Source organism: Haemaphysalis longicornis, unplaced genomic scaffold (assembly GCF_048455015.1).
Source record: "Haemaphysalis longicornis isolate Haplotype H1 unplaced genomic scaffold, Haemaphysalis longicornis Haplotype H1 scaffold_9, whole genome shotgun sequence".
In the NCBI taxonomy this organism is placed as follows: Eukaryota; Metazoa; Arthropoda; class Arachnida; order Ixodida; family Ixodidae; genus Haemaphysalis; species Haemaphysalis longicornis.
The window spans coordinates 58,826,753-58,843,134 of NW_027526460.1; the positions used below are offsets into that span (position 1 = coordinate 58,826,753).

General features: G+C 44.2%; 1 protein-coding gene across 1 annotated transcript; it reads left to right on the top strand.

Annotated features, from left to right (window-relative positions):
• Positions 1–1,600: 1,600 nt before the first annotated feature.
• Positions 1,601–10,927, top strand: LOC144151357 (complement inhibitor CirpT4-like). The gene is made up of 3 exons (XM_077682378.1): positions 1,601–1,843; positions 8,957–9,068; positions 10,692–10,927. The coding sequence occupies exons 1-3, from the start codon at positions 1,735–1,737 to the stop codon at positions 10,798–10,800; spliced, it is 330 nt and encodes a 109-aa protein (XP_077538504.1). The 5' UTR covers positions 1,601–1,734; the 3' UTR covers positions 10,801–10,927.
• The last annotated feature ends 5,455 nt before the right edge of the window (positions 10,928–16,382 follow it).

Genomic DNA, 16,382 nt, shown 5'->3' on the forward strand with positions numbered 1-16,382 from the left:
TTTTTTTAGTTGGGTCACCTAGATTGCTTGCTCAAGGTCTGCAAGTGTGTGGAGTAAATAGAGCGACTCGTTGGCCAAACTGATCCGGCTGTCATATCACGAGCTGTTTGTGTGTTTAGCCCGTATGACGTTCTGACGATTGTGAAATGTCAAGGCTTCAAATGTCGCCGTTTGTTGTCTTTTAATTCAAAGCCGTAATTGGAAATGAAAAAACACCAGAATGCCACCCATTCATGTTTGCAAAAATTACCACACTCGCAAGGGTGTGGTAATGCGAACTTTTACTCCCAACGGCTTTCCACCGAATGCTCTCACATCATGCCTCTTTCCCGTTATCGGTGTTCTCCGACATCTCGTTACGTCTATAAACAATCATTCTGTTGAAAGGTCGCCATTTAGGGGTTGTGAGAGTCCTGCAATGAAAGCCCAGCTTGGCTGTACCTTGATTACTTCATTTGACGCTGGTCGTCTTTTATTCTTGTTAGCTGCCGAATCCAAGACATTCGTTAGCTTTGAGTAAGAATTACGGCATCTTGGTTCCTTTCATGGCCTGTTGGTCCACCTAACCTTTGTTTCGAGGCCTTTATTAGGGTCCCAAATTTCTACTCGTCAATACGCCAAGAGTATCCAATGGTTCTACACTTGATTTTTCGGACATGTAGCCTACTACAATCAAATCCTGTAACTACAGACGCCACTTTTACGAATTGCTCAAATTTACGAATATTTTAAAAATCCCCGCCAGATTTCTTATACCATCAATGTAAAAAGATTTCAGGAATGCGAATTTTAATGTAGCGCATATTTCGAAATAACGCACGTAATTTATTTTCTCATATACCATCGAGGAACACCAGTATAAAAAACGCGGCTAAAAGTAATTATGCCGCAATTCTCGCGTGACACAGAAACCGCCGTTTCTGGGTGAATTCACCGAGTGCTGTTGCTGCCATCATCAGCATGTCGAGTGCCTATTATAGACCCACCACAAAACTGGGGTTTCATCTGTAGTAGCCTAGCAGTCCTAGCTACATTTGCCTCTTTTCTCTCTCGTTATTTTGCCCAAAGTGGTAGATGTCGAAGCATTCGAGGGAGATGTCGAGAGAGATGTCGACGCATTGCCCAAAGTGGGAGATGTCGTGGCATTCTTAATTGGTCGTGTTTCCTGCACGCGCTAGAAGAAAATGACTGATTTCTACAAGGAAAACACCTTTCAAAGGAGCGCAAAATTTTTATTTGATAACTTGCTGTTATGCACACTCCCCTACTGCCAAGGTATCGCATTTTCATCCCTCAGTTTGACTACTGGCTGATAACCACACGTTTTTCATTACAAAGATATTTCATAATAAGGAACAATTTTGGGTGGTCCGGGTGATTCGTTATATCGAGATTTGACTGTATTGAATGCTAGAGAGTAGGCGAAAGACCACATCATAACGCTGGCTTTATGCAGGGAAAAACGCTGAATTCAAACAATATCAGATGGCCTCGTAACGGTATCCCTCCGCCCCTCGAGCAGGACGGTTTCGTTTACACTTTTGCCGCAGTAAAGCTAGTGCGAACCAAAACCCAAGATATTACGCTGTGCCCTTGGGAGTGCAGATAAGCCGGCCGGCGCTTGAAGCGAACGCGTGATCACTCGCTGGCGTCTTTAAAAGTGAAAAGCCGTGGAAAAAGGAGCATTATATGTGGTGAATCGGGTAAAGCTAGCTCCTAGATAAAGAGCCCAGTATGATGCGGAGCCGCGTTCCCGTACTCGTTGTCGTCTTCGCCTTCCTTGGCATGAATTGGCCCCAATCCACTGCATACGTCGGTCGAGCGAATGTGGAAGTAGTGGATGGTAAGTCCTGACTGATTCGTGAGGATGAATTACGCACGTTTATTCTGATTTTACCCTTCGCGAGAAAATAAACATTAGGCTCAAGGATTTCACTGTAGATTTGAATTTTATTTCATTTCAGCCACTTGGGGACGTGAAGCAGTCCCTTGTACTTTTAAGGGCGTGATAAGCCAACTTTATTGTCTCCGGAAATGGAACGAAAGACAATTGGCTTGTAGGTTAAACTGCGGCATATTTTAAGAGGAGCCAATGCGTTCTAACTGTGCGGAAAAAGATATAGAAAAGGGCTTCTTTTTTGGTTATAACATCTGTCTCTTTCGGCGACAGGAGCTCTCCTAAAGCACTCACGCTTGCTTCATGAAGTCAATAAACAAGCCAAAATTGATTTCTGAGATCAATCTGAACTGTTTCTATAATTTGCGGCTCTAATAATGGTGGCACTGTCGAGGCGAATTTCATAAAACATACAGTAATAAAACATGTATGTTTGAATACTTGCAGATTGCCGAAATACATGCTTTGATATGTGCTAATGGCATAACCAAAAATCTAGAAATTTCAGTGTAATAGTTTTACTGACGCAGGTATTGTGAGACTTATATAATCACTTCGCTGTAATGAAGCGGAAAAGACGTGTTGTTATTGAAGGCAGGATAGAGGATGCATCATACTGCACCACATGATCACATCTAAAAAGAAATATTCATCAGGGGTGAATTGCGGGGGGCATTTTCACGCGGGTGTAACTTCAGAGCCATCCAAAGAACAACGAGAAATTCTAAAATTCAGCTAACGGATGGCGAGTATTGATGTCAGCGATTCGGCGCAGCCGTTTATTCGATCGAGATGGCCGCCGAACAGCAAAACCACACAATAATGATGGTGCACAGATGAAGCCTAAGCATCCTGAGGCCATCGCTGGATGTTCGGGATTTTCGCGTGATGCAGTGAAAGGGTGGCTTGAGGTTGATATCTTTCCAGACGTATATTCCTCCTCCCCGCTCCCATGGGTGAACCAAGCCGCCTGACATAATCTGTCCTCACCGTACTCTTATCCCTTGAGTCCTCGAAGACCGTACCTCGGAGCTGACGGCCCCGATTGCCAAGGGGTTCAACGCAAGATTGTGTGATGAGATGAATTTCTAGATATTCCACTGTAATGTCAGGTAGATAGATAACAAGCTATTGCAATCTTTTAACGCACTTCTAGCGGCGCTTTCTTTGCCGCTTTGCACTTACGATAATGCAAGCAACAGGAGCGATCTTTTAGGTTTCTGCGTTTAGCAGGTGTATGTTGGTACAAATTACTTTCCGCCGGGCGTGTTAGGTTAGCGTATAGGACATTGTGCTCATGAACGTGTGAGCTCGTATCCAATTTATGCCGCGACGGTGACTCTGGAGGTCAAGGCGAACAGCAAAAAAAATAGTCGTTTGCAAGGTTTTGGCATGTGTAAAGATATTTTGCTCGTCAAAATAAACCCGGGGCCCTCCACTCTGGTGCGCGTAGGCATTCCGAGACACAACGCAAGTTGGGAGTACAATGAAAGCTATTTCGGGTATATTTAACGCTGTGAACATTGGTTTATAGAGAAATAGCTTTGTTTTTTGGGCACGTATCCGCAATTTATCCGCAATCACCACTCCGCACACCAGGTGGTCAAGCAATACATTACTGAGTGCAATATCACATCGCTTTTATTCCGACTCTTTATCTCAGCGTTTGGCAGCATAGCGGGATTTAATGCATCGTCCCGTACTACACTCCTCTAAACGTGGCACCATACAGCCCCACCTATAACTTCTGGAAAGTACGGCCAACTTTTACGGTAGCTGGTGACTACGTGAACACCTGCGCACTTGTCAACCGCCTGCGCACGTCTCAACGACTGGTGCTAAGTTAACCTCTCCAGGATGGCGCCTTCAGTACGTTAATTGGCAAATTTATTGCCAATCTTCTCTTCCCATCTTCTCTCCCCATCTCCCCATCTGATGGCCCCAGCTTCGCTCACGTACGGGAAAATTTAATGGCGCAACGGCCGGCGAATTAAGTATTTTCCGGGACAGGATTTTCCCGAGTTGGGCGGATTCGACCTTTGAGTTGGTTTTTGCAGCAGCTTTATCTATAGGCTGGAAACTCCTTCGAACCTTCAGGCAAGCGTTCAAACTGCATCGAGAAGCAACCGCTTCTGCTGTGGCAGCAGAATACTGAGCGGCTGACTTTACTCGGCGGGGTGACGCTCTCGAAGGCAGTACTACTCATTCCTTGTCACCTATTCGGCTCTCTCCGCCTCATCGCCGGCGCAAGTCGCCGTTTTCTAAATATAGAGCCAGTTATTTCGGAGGCCCGGGTTTCACCCGCTGAAGCTGAAATATCGATATAGTGAGTACACCCTGGAGCCACCAGCTTCTAGATGTCAAAAACGCAACCGACCATACGGTCGAGGGGGATAGGCAGACACAATGAACATTTTCGCGGCATCATAGCGCCAACCAAGACCACCCCTGACACCCCCTTACGCAGTAAAACAATCTGGGTGCCCGACCGTGCATTAGAGTTTGGTGAGACACAGCCCCCCGACTAAAAAATCGCGCACTCAAGCCCCTAGAATTCTCGAAGACACACATACCACGCTCTGTCTGATATGGTCGTCCGCTGATAGATATGCACAGCTGCGCCCACCTTTTTGTTCATTGCTCAGTTTTTTTTCACAGCTGCAAGGGCAGAAGGCCAACACTGATATTATAGCCGTCAATCCCTCAAATTCATCAGTGTCAAACGCCAACCTGTGAGGCAACGAGACGCATTTGCTGACACCTCTGGCTCCCTAGTTCTCTGAAAATACCTGTTTTGTGGATTGCTGCGTAAAGATATTTCGAAGTCTTCGTCATATTATGGGATTACCGACGTACTGTCACGCCTAGGCAGCTTAACGCGCTGCACTAAAATCTTCGCGATTCGTGGCGTGACTGCTGACAAAGTCCCCGTAAGTTTCTTTTATGCCGCCGGCCAATTTTTGTCTGCGCGGAGTTTTTCACGGGCTGCACTGAAAATTTCCTCAGACATACTGTCGCGTCTAGCCGCAATTCTACACAAACGACTATTCCGCTCGCAAGCGGGGAGCGCTTGGGCCAACATTACAGTGGCCAAGCATGCTTGCAACTCACGGTTTCTGTCCTTATCTAAGATGAGGGGTGTGATTCGTATACCACCATATGCTTCTACTCCGTAGCTTTCGCTCTGTGCTGTAAGGCGACCTCGAGAATTCGGGGATCCGGAATCATAATACACCACTCCTGCGTTCTGGGGACATTTTCCGGTGGTATTGGCAAGAAAAGTGGGTGGGCCCTTCCGAACACCTCTGTAAGAGTCCATGATACCTTACACAAGCTCGACCAGAACATTAAGAAATTTATCACAGGCGGCTATTTTAGCTGTTCAGGAAATTAACACATACACTTCGGTTTTTTATTGCGAAAGAAAGCCTTCGCGGTCTCTCCCGTCGATCTACTTGTTTTGAGTGATCGAGCCCCACCAAAAAAGTCGCATAAGCGACCTCAACATAATGGACGTCGGCAAGGCAGCCCGCATCAGGCTTGTATAAATAGGTAACTTTTACACTACGACGTCCGTGTTCCATCGGAACAATGTCCTTCCTTTTCTCAGACAGATAAGTTAAGCTTTCGCCAGCAACGCTGTCATAGAAACGCTCCCCAGAATGTTTTCCCTGCGTGGGAAGCCCTGTTAGACATATTCTACGGACAGATGCGGCCTAGAACTCTCTGAATATTTGGCGAACCACTGGTCCTTCCAGTGTCTGCCGTGCGAAAGGAAGGGGGCCACGGTGTTGTTATTAATGTCCTAAGTATTTGCCCCGCAAGCCTGCGAAATAAGATCAGTCCGTGAACAGACCTCGGCCGATTCTTATGCTTCAGCCTGGAATGTCAGCTACATCTTACGATCATCGGAGCCTCTGAACAAGCTATTTTAATGTGAGTACAGGTCGCTGCAGCCTATTGTCATATAAACCGAGCGTTCATTATATGTTATTCCCACTCTATCGTATTGCTAGTTGCATATTTCCCTCCCGTGGCACATGCTAATTCGTCACCAATAAATTGAGATATTCTTTTAAGGGGCTTTAAAGTGCAGTTGTCTACAGATATCAGAAGATTTGTTTAAAATGTGGTATGGTATATCAAAAACACTGGCTTCAACAGTCAATCTACAGAGTCAATTTAGCACAGAAATCTTTATGCGGGCTATACGGCCAGATTGTTTATGCTGCAGAACTTCTGGGGATTCGCCCAGACGTAAATAACTTCTAAGATAAAGGGACCGTTACAACGGAAATATTTTAGTGTTTATATGGAACGAAACGCTGCCATTATAGGTGAACCACATGAGGAAGTCCAATATGAACACCCCGATGAGTATGAATGCACCTGTAGCACACTCTTGCATTATGTGCACTCTCTTGCAGTCTGTGCATTTTCTTGCACTTTAATCTCTGGCAATTTCTGATCAATTCGTCCTCGCTTCGAGGTTTCCAAAATATAGTTGTACAGACACTCGCACAAGGTGTTTTCAAAAGAGGAACAGCTGATTGCTCCAAGGTAAAACACGTAAAATGTTTCGACCCCACATTAACAGAGCAGAAATCTTATGTAATCACTTCAATATCCGGCAAGGACCGTCTTGATGTCATGATCATCTGACCACCCCTTCTCCGAATTGCAGGCCTTGAACAAGCTTCAATCTAACGTGCACTACTACAAGGTAGCTTTTTATGCAGTGTATTGCTATACGCGTGGGGTTGTACACAGCTGCGACCCTCGACGAAAATATTAATATGAAAAATCATCCTCATTCTCTTTACCGTCTTAAAAGTAATAAAGGCTGGCCAAATAGGAGCCCTATAAAAATGAGGTTTCCCTATTGTTTCCTTAGACGGTTGGACAGTTAGAGGTCAACATTTAGGCGTAAGTGCGATTGTTATCGTAATCTACACACGACGTTAGCCATGACGATGAAGCAAAACCATCGTAATTTTAGTCGAGACCTTTGAGCTGGGCATTTTTTCAAAATAACATTACAGAAACAGAAATGTGTTGCCATGATGGTGACAAGTCTGTCCGAAAATGTTCGGGTTCACATATAGCTATGCCAAAGTTCCAGGACATGTTCAGTTCGCTTCTGGTCACTTTAAGCGAGGGAAATTTTCAGTGCTGTAGAAATCAACATCGGATATATAAATTCGTGTTCAAGGTCTACAGGACAAAGTTGATTTAGCTGCCGCTTAAGTGAACGTTCTTACAGCAAGTACAAAGCCATTTTTCGCCAAAGATATATGCGGGTTGTGAAAACTATACGTCGGCATAAAACGTGACAGGGCAGTGGCACAAGTAAAATGCTCAGCGTACGTGCATTTCATCTTTCACATCTGAAAGTCTAACTGTTACAACTGCCTATCAAAAGACGCTTAGTTAAAAATATCAGATACAGTTGCGGCTGTGTAAGCCTTTGCATCACTCCGCATGTCAGGGTACTGCATGACTGACATTCCTCGACATCCGTCCTTCACGCAGTGATCTGAGCTGCAGTTCCCCCTGCCACATCTGTGTTCCCGAATTAGTTCAGGCAAGCGGACACGTTGTGACACAAGTGTTCTGTGGGCACAAATATTCTCATTGAATTATATGCGCGCTGCAACAAACGGGGCTTTGCTCAGCAATGTAAAAGTAGTGTTTTGGTCTAACACGCTAGCGAGTTCAGTTCGCTAGCATGTTAAGCGAGCATGTTAAGCGAGCATGTCAAAAACAGAGGTATTTTTCGTTTAAATAACTGGAATACGTTTTGATTAAACGAATAATTACTTAATGTCAGCTTTGTACAGTATCATTGAAACTAAACGGACATTTGCTTTTGAGATCAGTTATAGCTGTGCTTGTTGCCTGTGGTTGTTCACCTCGCACAGCGGGGAATACTCGCTATGCGCGAACTCGGAGCCGTCTTGTGGCAAAAACCTAGCCACGTGTCCGTTCAGGGTCCAGTAACACCTCCCGAAATGCATGAGTAGAGGGAGACTACGATTTGCATTATTAATTATATTTTGTTACGATAAAAGCAAAAGGATCAAGTGGAGTGGCTATAGTATAAGAATGTGCACTTATTTTCTGTGCGCACACAATGTGTATACGACCGGTGCAAGTACTGTTCATTGACTAGGAAAGGCCAGCCTTCAATAGTCTTACCGAAGTACTTCCCTTCAAGTCAACAAATTTTAATACGGCAGTGCTGGGCGAAATCCCCTAGTAAGCAAACTGTAAAATTATCGTGTGCTATGAAATAAATAACTTGCATGATTGAAGTGCAAAAATCTCTTTTGGTACGCCATGGTGATGTGGATGTATTAAGAACAAACGTTAGTTGTCTGTAGATTGACCCATTTTGTTCTGTCTGTAAGCATAAGTCGTAGATACGACAATGTTTACATCATTAGTGGTTAATTGGGGACTTGTGCAGTTCTAAAAAGGAATGAACGAAGTGACTGGGTTGTAAAATGAACGTTATAGCCAATCTAAGGTACAGCAGGAGGGCATTAAGAGCGAGATGGGGCGAGTGACGCGCAAAAGATGTCGGTGACAACTACCGCTTTTCGGTAACCAAGAAATCATCTGGGAGCGAGGGCAGGTATTTTACTACAAAGGTTCGTCATCAATTCACTTGAAGTACTCGGCGCAGTTCACCTAATGGCACATACGCTGAAGGAACAAATTCGTTAATAGAAGGCCTTGGGATGACATAGGCTTGCGTTTGTCCCTGCACGTCGTAGTTTTCCCACCGGTTGATAATTGAATATTGCGATTTTTATGATGGCAAGCCGAATGCCAGGCAATGTCCAGCGTCAGCATCCGCATGTGTGCGCCAATTCAGCAGCCGCCGTCGTCTAGCGGTGTCCGCTGACGCTGAAATTTGGATGACCTTTACGCGGTCGTGCTTATAACTTTTTATTTTTCCCGAAATATTTGACAAGTGAACAATGGGTTTATTTATGTTGGCATTGTAGACGCTCCTCGAGTAGAAATCCTAATACAGCTTTTTTGTTTCTTCAGGCCATTGCATTTTTCAAAACCACACTTTGCGGCACCACGAAAGCATTCAGTTGGAGAATCCTTGCCAAGGTTGGTTCTGCGACGCCCACGCTGGAATTATATCCATCGGAGGGTAAGTTAGAGTCAGTAAGCTCCGCTAAAACATGATTTGATAAGTGGTAGTATTATCAGCACCTTAACCTAAAGCGTAAACAAGTTATTACACCTGCATTTTTGGCAGTATAATCTGTTTAAATTGAGAGAAACCATAGGGCGTGCAAGAAAAAGCATCTTCACTTACCTTCTAGAACAAAACTTTTCTTATTCTCATAATTTTAAAATTACTTCTTCTTGAGGATTGAAAGCTAATACCTTAAATTACTGGATGTTGAGCGAAGCTATTGACACCATCTTTTCCGACACAGGTGGGCAAAAGTCTCAGCACATTCAAATATAAACGGTAGGCATGGATATCAGAGACGCATGTTTTTTGTGGACACCTAGCTGTGAGGAAGGCAGCAAGGGTTAGTAACGTTAGAGCTGATACTTTTTCAATAAAGGGCCTACCTGCGGTAGGGAAATGCAACAAATATACTATGTGACATATTAGAAATTTGGCAAAGCCAAGATGAACCATGATGATCTAGCAAACAGAAAATTTTATTCTGAATTCTAACATTACACCTGGGTACCTAAAACAAGATCCTTTAAATCTGACTTAAGGTAGCTCTATATTAATTGTTAGCTTAACTTTGTGGATACATGACTTGTATAACAATATTCGTCAAGTTAATCTGTAGATATTCGTTGCTGTTGTTGGTTGATGCTCCTACGACGATGTATTTTGATCATTGCTTTAAAGGAGGTTAGAGTAAGTGTAACCAAGTATTGAAACATTGTTTTTGAATTTATTGTTTCACTTGCCTGCATCGGTTGACCTCTTCCTTTCCTTATGACCTTTGTAAAAATAAATTTTCCCGCGAGAAAGTGTAGTGTCAGCGAGTATAATTTTTATTTGTGATGTCGGTATTATCACCTAGCTGTGGTGATGTCGCGTGGATTCCCTTTTTAGGGTCAGATGTGCACCTAGAAAGTGAGAAGTAATGTCGGATTGGCAGTCTTGGAAATTTGTGTCCCGGAAATTAGCGATCTTCGTAAGTACATAGTCTGAGGCTGTGATTCCACCCTTCCCCTCATACGGCGGGGCATTACCTCTAGGTCTTGCCTCATTTGGGCAGGAGAGTGGGTTATAGAAGGGGTTCGCCAAGTATCCAACAGTATTTGACGTATTATGGGTACATGTATAATACTCTCACACCATGTGCAATTGGGACTTACAACTATTTTCTGACACATGAGGTTTTATTATTAGTATAAAAAAGCTCAAAATATCGTGAAAATGATTTAACTCGTTCTTTCACATTTTGCGAAAAAAATGGCAACTTCAACACCATTCCTTTTCCATTTTTAATAGCAAGAATATCACCCGTCCTCTGACGTTCTCGCTCCAGTCTCTGTAACATGAAGCTTCAATCATTGGAACATCGCTCTGGCAGGTGTTTATGAAATCTGTACCCTGGCAGAGTGTGCAGACTCGGACTCTTTGGGAACAAACTGAGCATCGTAGTCTGTGACATCACGTCTGCCTAACCAACATTTCTGAATCTTTGCTATTCCCCTTTTTATTCTGTTTTTAATTCCATCATTGTTGCCCAGTGACAGCGATTGAAACGAGTTCTTTTTTTTTGTTCCTCAGCTGCACCCCACACTGGATTCCAGACAACTGCTTCGAAGTAGACGGGAACGGCACTTATCCACAATGCTGCCCACAACTCCGCTGCAACAAGACCGAAGAAGCGCACTAACGTCCCTGCTTCAGTGCTAAAGTCTGACGACTAGAAATTGTGTATTTATATAGGTGTACAATTGACGTGTACACGCCGGATTATTCTAAAATGGTTTTCGAGCTTATTAAACTTTCCACCAAATCTAGCACGCTCTCGCATGTTTTAAGAGCGGAGCTGTTTAGGGTTGAGCTTGGCCCGGCGGCTTCAGCAAAAAAAATTCCAAGAAAAAACTCCTGGGCGCTAGCCGCGGGGCACAAACGCCGCGCCGAGGCCCTTGTGACTCCAGGCCGAGCTTGTCATTTACACTTTCTTAAAACATGGTTCGCCCGAAGAAGTATGTCTCTCCCTAGGGAGAAGAAGAGCAGATCGAACGCCGTCGTGTGGCCGCTCGACCACATGTGAGACGACCACGATCGAACCCCGTGTATTGCGGCGAAGCCGCCGCCGCTATCCTGCAGCTAACTTGACTGCTGGGGTATGGGTGTTCCCTCTCTCCTGGGATCCGCTGTCAGTGCAGAGAGCGATCAGAATGCCCCCGTAAAAAATGCTTGAATTCACTTGCCCACGCTAAAACTTGCCCTACCTTAGTAGTTGGTAGTAATAAAACTTGCCCTACCTTGGCCTCTCAAAAAAGTTCACGCAGCTTGCGCTGTTCGCCGCGATACCGACATGTAGGTGGCGACAGTGTCGCGCTGTTAGTGTGCATGCTCCACTGAGCGGCCAGGAAGAAGTCACACTGTGGCTGCGTTTTATGCCTTTCTCACACCGTATGTGCACAGGAAAGGTGCGGACAAGAATGGTATACTGTAGTTTGGTTCCTCAATGTTCAATGTATAGCATGGGTGCGGCAATAACTTTTCATTACTACCCCGAAAAGCGGCGACCCATCGGGAATCTGAAAACGGCCGCAATATTGACAATGAACTTGTGCACCGTGGCTCGTACCGAGGTCGAACTTTCGTGATTATGGCTGTCAGCCTTCAATAAAATCATAAATAGAAACAAAATAGGAAGCCTCAATCTCGGTAATTCCATTTACAGCATTAGTTTTAATCGCTGTCACTGGTAGCATGAGGCATTCTTGCATTTCGGGATGCCCTGAAATGGCAACCCCATGTAACTGTTCCGACATTTCTTCTGGGAGCTTACGATATTTTTGTGTGTTTGAAAGCCAGCATAAAATTACTGAATTTTAACCAGCGCAGACACATAAGTGCTACCGTTCTAACAGGTCTTTTGCGCGCAGCTTTCGTTACATGAAATTTTAGTTACTCTGACGGCTGGTTTGCAGAATAACGGTGTCGCATCCCTTATTCAAGGCTTTCATCGCTAGTGAACTTGGTAATTAAATTGCTTACGCGCGCAGTACCATTAACATCTCATGTTTAGCTAGAGTAGGAAAGTGACAAGCAGGTTTACACTGTCTAAACAAAGCTTCTGGACGTCAGCGCCTGCACAGAGTTTCTGTTACGGCTGCACTGTTGATAATTTGTGCTTCTTTTATAATCTAACAGGTACCTAGAACAGCAAGATGTGTTTACATTCTTGCGGAATGTCGTTTACGAACCATACAATTTGCAAAGGAAGTGTCCCTGTTGCAGATGTAGTAAAACGTTCTTTTTTATTTCTCGTTGCGAAACAGCGCAACGGGTTCACGGTAGCTACTTTGTGTTGTACTACACTGGACCTCGCATTTGTCTTGGCAGCATTTAATTCGTGAGGATTGCTTAAAAAAGGCACGGCTAAAAGTTTTCTGAGCATTTCGTATTTTTTTTCTTTGGGGGGCGGGGGGTGGGGGGGGGGGGGGGGGGGTTGCGAACATTCGAAGCGCAGCGAAAATAGAACGCATATAAACGCGGAAAGACAAACTTCGTGTTCCGTAGCGGTGAAAAAGCAGCACTTCAACAAGTTGACGCCAGTATTTTCAAACCTGATTAACCCCTATCTTGGCCCGAGGTTGTCCAGGAATTGCGGCTCGGCTTTTTCAAAATTGTATTGGAAGCGAGCATTGTGGGAAATAAAAAAATCCACCGAGTCTTGGCTAACACCCTCCACACATGTGCGCAAGGACGTTCATTATATTACGCAATTTTTCCTCCTTCTTTAAACTTAGGTGCACCTTAAGAGGTTAAGACGTGACAATATTAGGCATTTGGTTATGTTGAGTAAGGCACATTTCTGGAGAAGGTGATTCATGTCGGTATTTGAAAATTTGATATATAAAAACGATACACGAAATGCCACAGCACAGGCGCAAACTCACAACTGCTTAATTTCACCGAGAAATCGCCCGAAATACTTTTCAGCATCCACAGAAACGTATTTTAACTAATATGTAAAATTAGCGTAAAGTAATGCGTAAATTTTAAATAACACGTAAAAAGCTATGACTCACCAAAAATGATATTTATTTCGAACAGGTACGGGAAGAATTCGATCGCACAGACGCTTGCGTGTGTAAAATATGTCCCCGGTAATGTGTGGGCGATGGAGGATGGGTCGTTTGCAGTGTATTTGTTTTTGTTTTTTCTTCTTGCTACAAGGACACAGCGGAATTTTACAATGGTGTGGCACATGAATGGGTATGCACAGGTCTTGCCACCGCTTACCCGTTTCGTGAATAAAACGTTTATCCTTTAATAACCACCACGCCACCCTCAAAAAGCACGCTTTAACGTTCCCAAAACGGCAGATGACGCACTTGTAAATAAGAAAAGTGCAATGTGTGGAAGGAATGTTTACAACACGTTTCACACCCAAGCGGTGTCCACGGCGAAGATATTTCTTGGAATTAAACCAGTGCATTAACCCATTGGTAATTGAGTTTCTAGAGGAAATATGGAAGCAGAGGCAAATATGTCATTGCTTACTGCCAAACAAGTACACAGATTGGTTGTTTAATCGTGTACAGCACGCGTTGCGCCGCGCGCAACGTGAACGAGCAGACGATGCGAGAGCGCCATCCACACTAGGAGCGCTTCGTCCCGCCCCCGCCCGGGGCCGGCTGTGTTCAATCTCGGGGCGAATAGCGGCAAGGCAGGAGAAACAGCGGATGTGAGGGCTACCTAGCCTCTGTCCTTATGGGATCCGCTGTCAGTGTGGAGGACCGACTGGAGCGGCCTTGTAAAATGCGGCGAAACTTGGCTCCGTCGTTCAAAACTTAGCCTAGACTAGTAAGAACATCGTAAAGCATCGCAAAACTTAGCAAAGTGTAGCGAAACCCAGCAAAACATAGCCAAACCGGACGAAGCTACGTCGAAGCAAAGCCCTGCTGTTTCTCCAGCCTTGCAGCACCAGTGCAGGCAGCTGATTTTTTGTCTGAAACATTTCAAAACCGGCCTTATAACTCCTTCGAAGTGCTGTAGAAAACTCGTTTCCACCCCACCTATTGTACAAGAACAAAACTGTCGAACGACCGGGCAGATGAGCCATTGCATATGGCCCAGATGAACCTCTGAAGTTTTTGTCCCTAAAGTCTTGGTCCCCTTGTCGTGCAGTGGACGTAAGGCTGGCTGGTCCTGAGGGTGATAATGAGCTTCTTAGCCGATCCACCGGGGGAGATGTTATTTCCTTCTGATAATAGAAATATATATATCTTTCAGGTGAGCTGATTACGACGAGGAAACATCTGATAGCTAAGACTTTGCTTCCGCTAGCTGATTGAGGTAGTTCAGTATTGCCAGTTATACAATAATGCCCACAAATACAACAAGGTGTCACTTGCATTATAGCGAAGTTGGCTTGGGATAGGTTCTGGCTAAAATTGCGGGCATCTATGGTGTCTCGTCAACATAAAATCACACGCCTTCGCTCAAGAGGAAGCCTTGCAAGATGCTCTGTAACTCTCAATGTAATTGTAGGTATTTTTGAGAAGAATGAAATGAAATCGACCGCCAAGACGACTCTACTATTACACCGAGCTTCTTTCTCTTGTGACCATTAGGTCACAGTAAAAGTGTGAGCGTTACCGAATTACCATCTGGTGGTACTCTATGGAGGGAGTACAGTTGCGGAACAGGGCTGTCGCTCTTATTATTTAGAATTTATCTCCAAACACATTGTAATAGATTTGGTCATAATACGACTTTATCATTACTGGAGGGCGGACATTGGGAGAATGCATGTTGGCTCCCTTGCACTCACACCACGCCATTTGGATATCATCATGAATGAGGGGTTAAGAAGGGCTTTGATGGTGTTTTTTAGGGTCTATCAATCCTTGCGAATTTTGGCGTTTGTGCCTCAATTCCTATAAATGCGTATAACTTTATACGATTCAACCGGGTCTTTAGTTCAGCCAACTTACGAAAAACTATCCCTAGTACAGTAGAATGGTACGCTGATTACTAGCGACAGTTGGAACAATTGTGATTACAAAATATCAAGAAGGTGGTAGTTGGCAATTGTCCGCAATTTTTACCGTGATTCGTACACTACTTTCCAGGTGCTCTCCAAATATATTTGTTGAAACGCGAGCCGTCACATCCTCGCTTCTAGAACAATACTCAAATGGAAGTTTATTCTCAACGCAACGGTTGAGCATCGAACTCGTCTTTGTTAACACATATCTCTCATATTGAAAAGCCAATGAGAAACATTACTGTGTAGCTGATTTTCTTTATGCATTCAAATACACTCTTCCGAGGGCTTGAAAACGCACTTCTCGACAAAAAATCTGTTTGGCTTCTAACCACCTTTCAAAAATAATGATCTTTAAGTGCGTGGAAGTGCATTTGGCATTGTTGGGATGTCTTGATTGTTAAAAATCAGATATCATTCTATATAAGGAAATTACAAGAGCTGTACCTAGCAGCCCCTATATAATAGCGTATTTTTTTCTAATAAATCATAGCCTCTCTTAAATGTTAATTACGTCTGTTTTAGTTGGGTCGTAGTTACATTGCTTCAAGCAGACATCAACAATACGTGGCAACAACTTTAAAACGAAAACAAAAGTTGCCCCGGCGCCTGATCACAGCAGCCGGCTGTTCCTCCGCAAGCCGTAAAGTACGCCTTTCTGCGAGTACGTTGAACGTGACCCGAGTCGTTTCAGTAATGTTTAGGTCTAATCTGCATATAAATTACTGCAGCGGCGACAAATGAGCTACGTGAGAAAATGCTGGCGATATCACGCATTAAGCGCCATCTCCTTTCATGACGCGCGCCTGCGCTTATACATCCGGGACGTACTTCGGTGGAGTGATACACTGCATGAGTCGTTGCCGTTCTTAATTCGTGCCCGAGTATAGTGCTTTTCTTAAATCAGTATTTCCAGCTCTCATGTAATCTTTTTTAAGCCTGTTTCACTGTACGCGACCCTCGAGGAAGCGACAGTGCTTTTTGAAAAGGAATATGAGCGGTGGGCTGAGCCTGTTTAAATAGGTCAGTACATCACCATTAGTTCAGCAGTTCTACGGCACAATTTAATAGGTATGTTCAATTGTTAGCTACTTTGTGCCAGTATAAACAAAAACAATTTTAGTTTTCCTGTCGTAGACACAGGTCGTTCACGTCTTCGTGTGAAATTATTTGCATTTATGTAAACATTTATGATAAATATATTTCTGACGTTGGAAGCCTAAAACGTTTTTTGCCTGCCT

Excerpts from the sequence above, each read along its gene's own strand:
- LOC144151357 (XM_077682378.1), top strand. The coding sequence starts at position 1,735 with ATGATGCGGAGCCGCGTTCCCGTACTCGTTGTCGTCTTCGCCTTCCTT. Across the intron at positions 1,844-8,956 it reads GAATGTGGAAGTAGTGGATG|GCCATTGCATTTTTCAAAAC; the intron begins GTAAGTCCTGAC and ends TTGTTTCTTCAG. Across the intron at positions 9,069-10,691 it reads GGAATTATATCCATCGGAGG|CTGCACCCCACACTGGATTC; the intron begins GTAAGTTAGAGT and ends TTTGTTCCTCAG.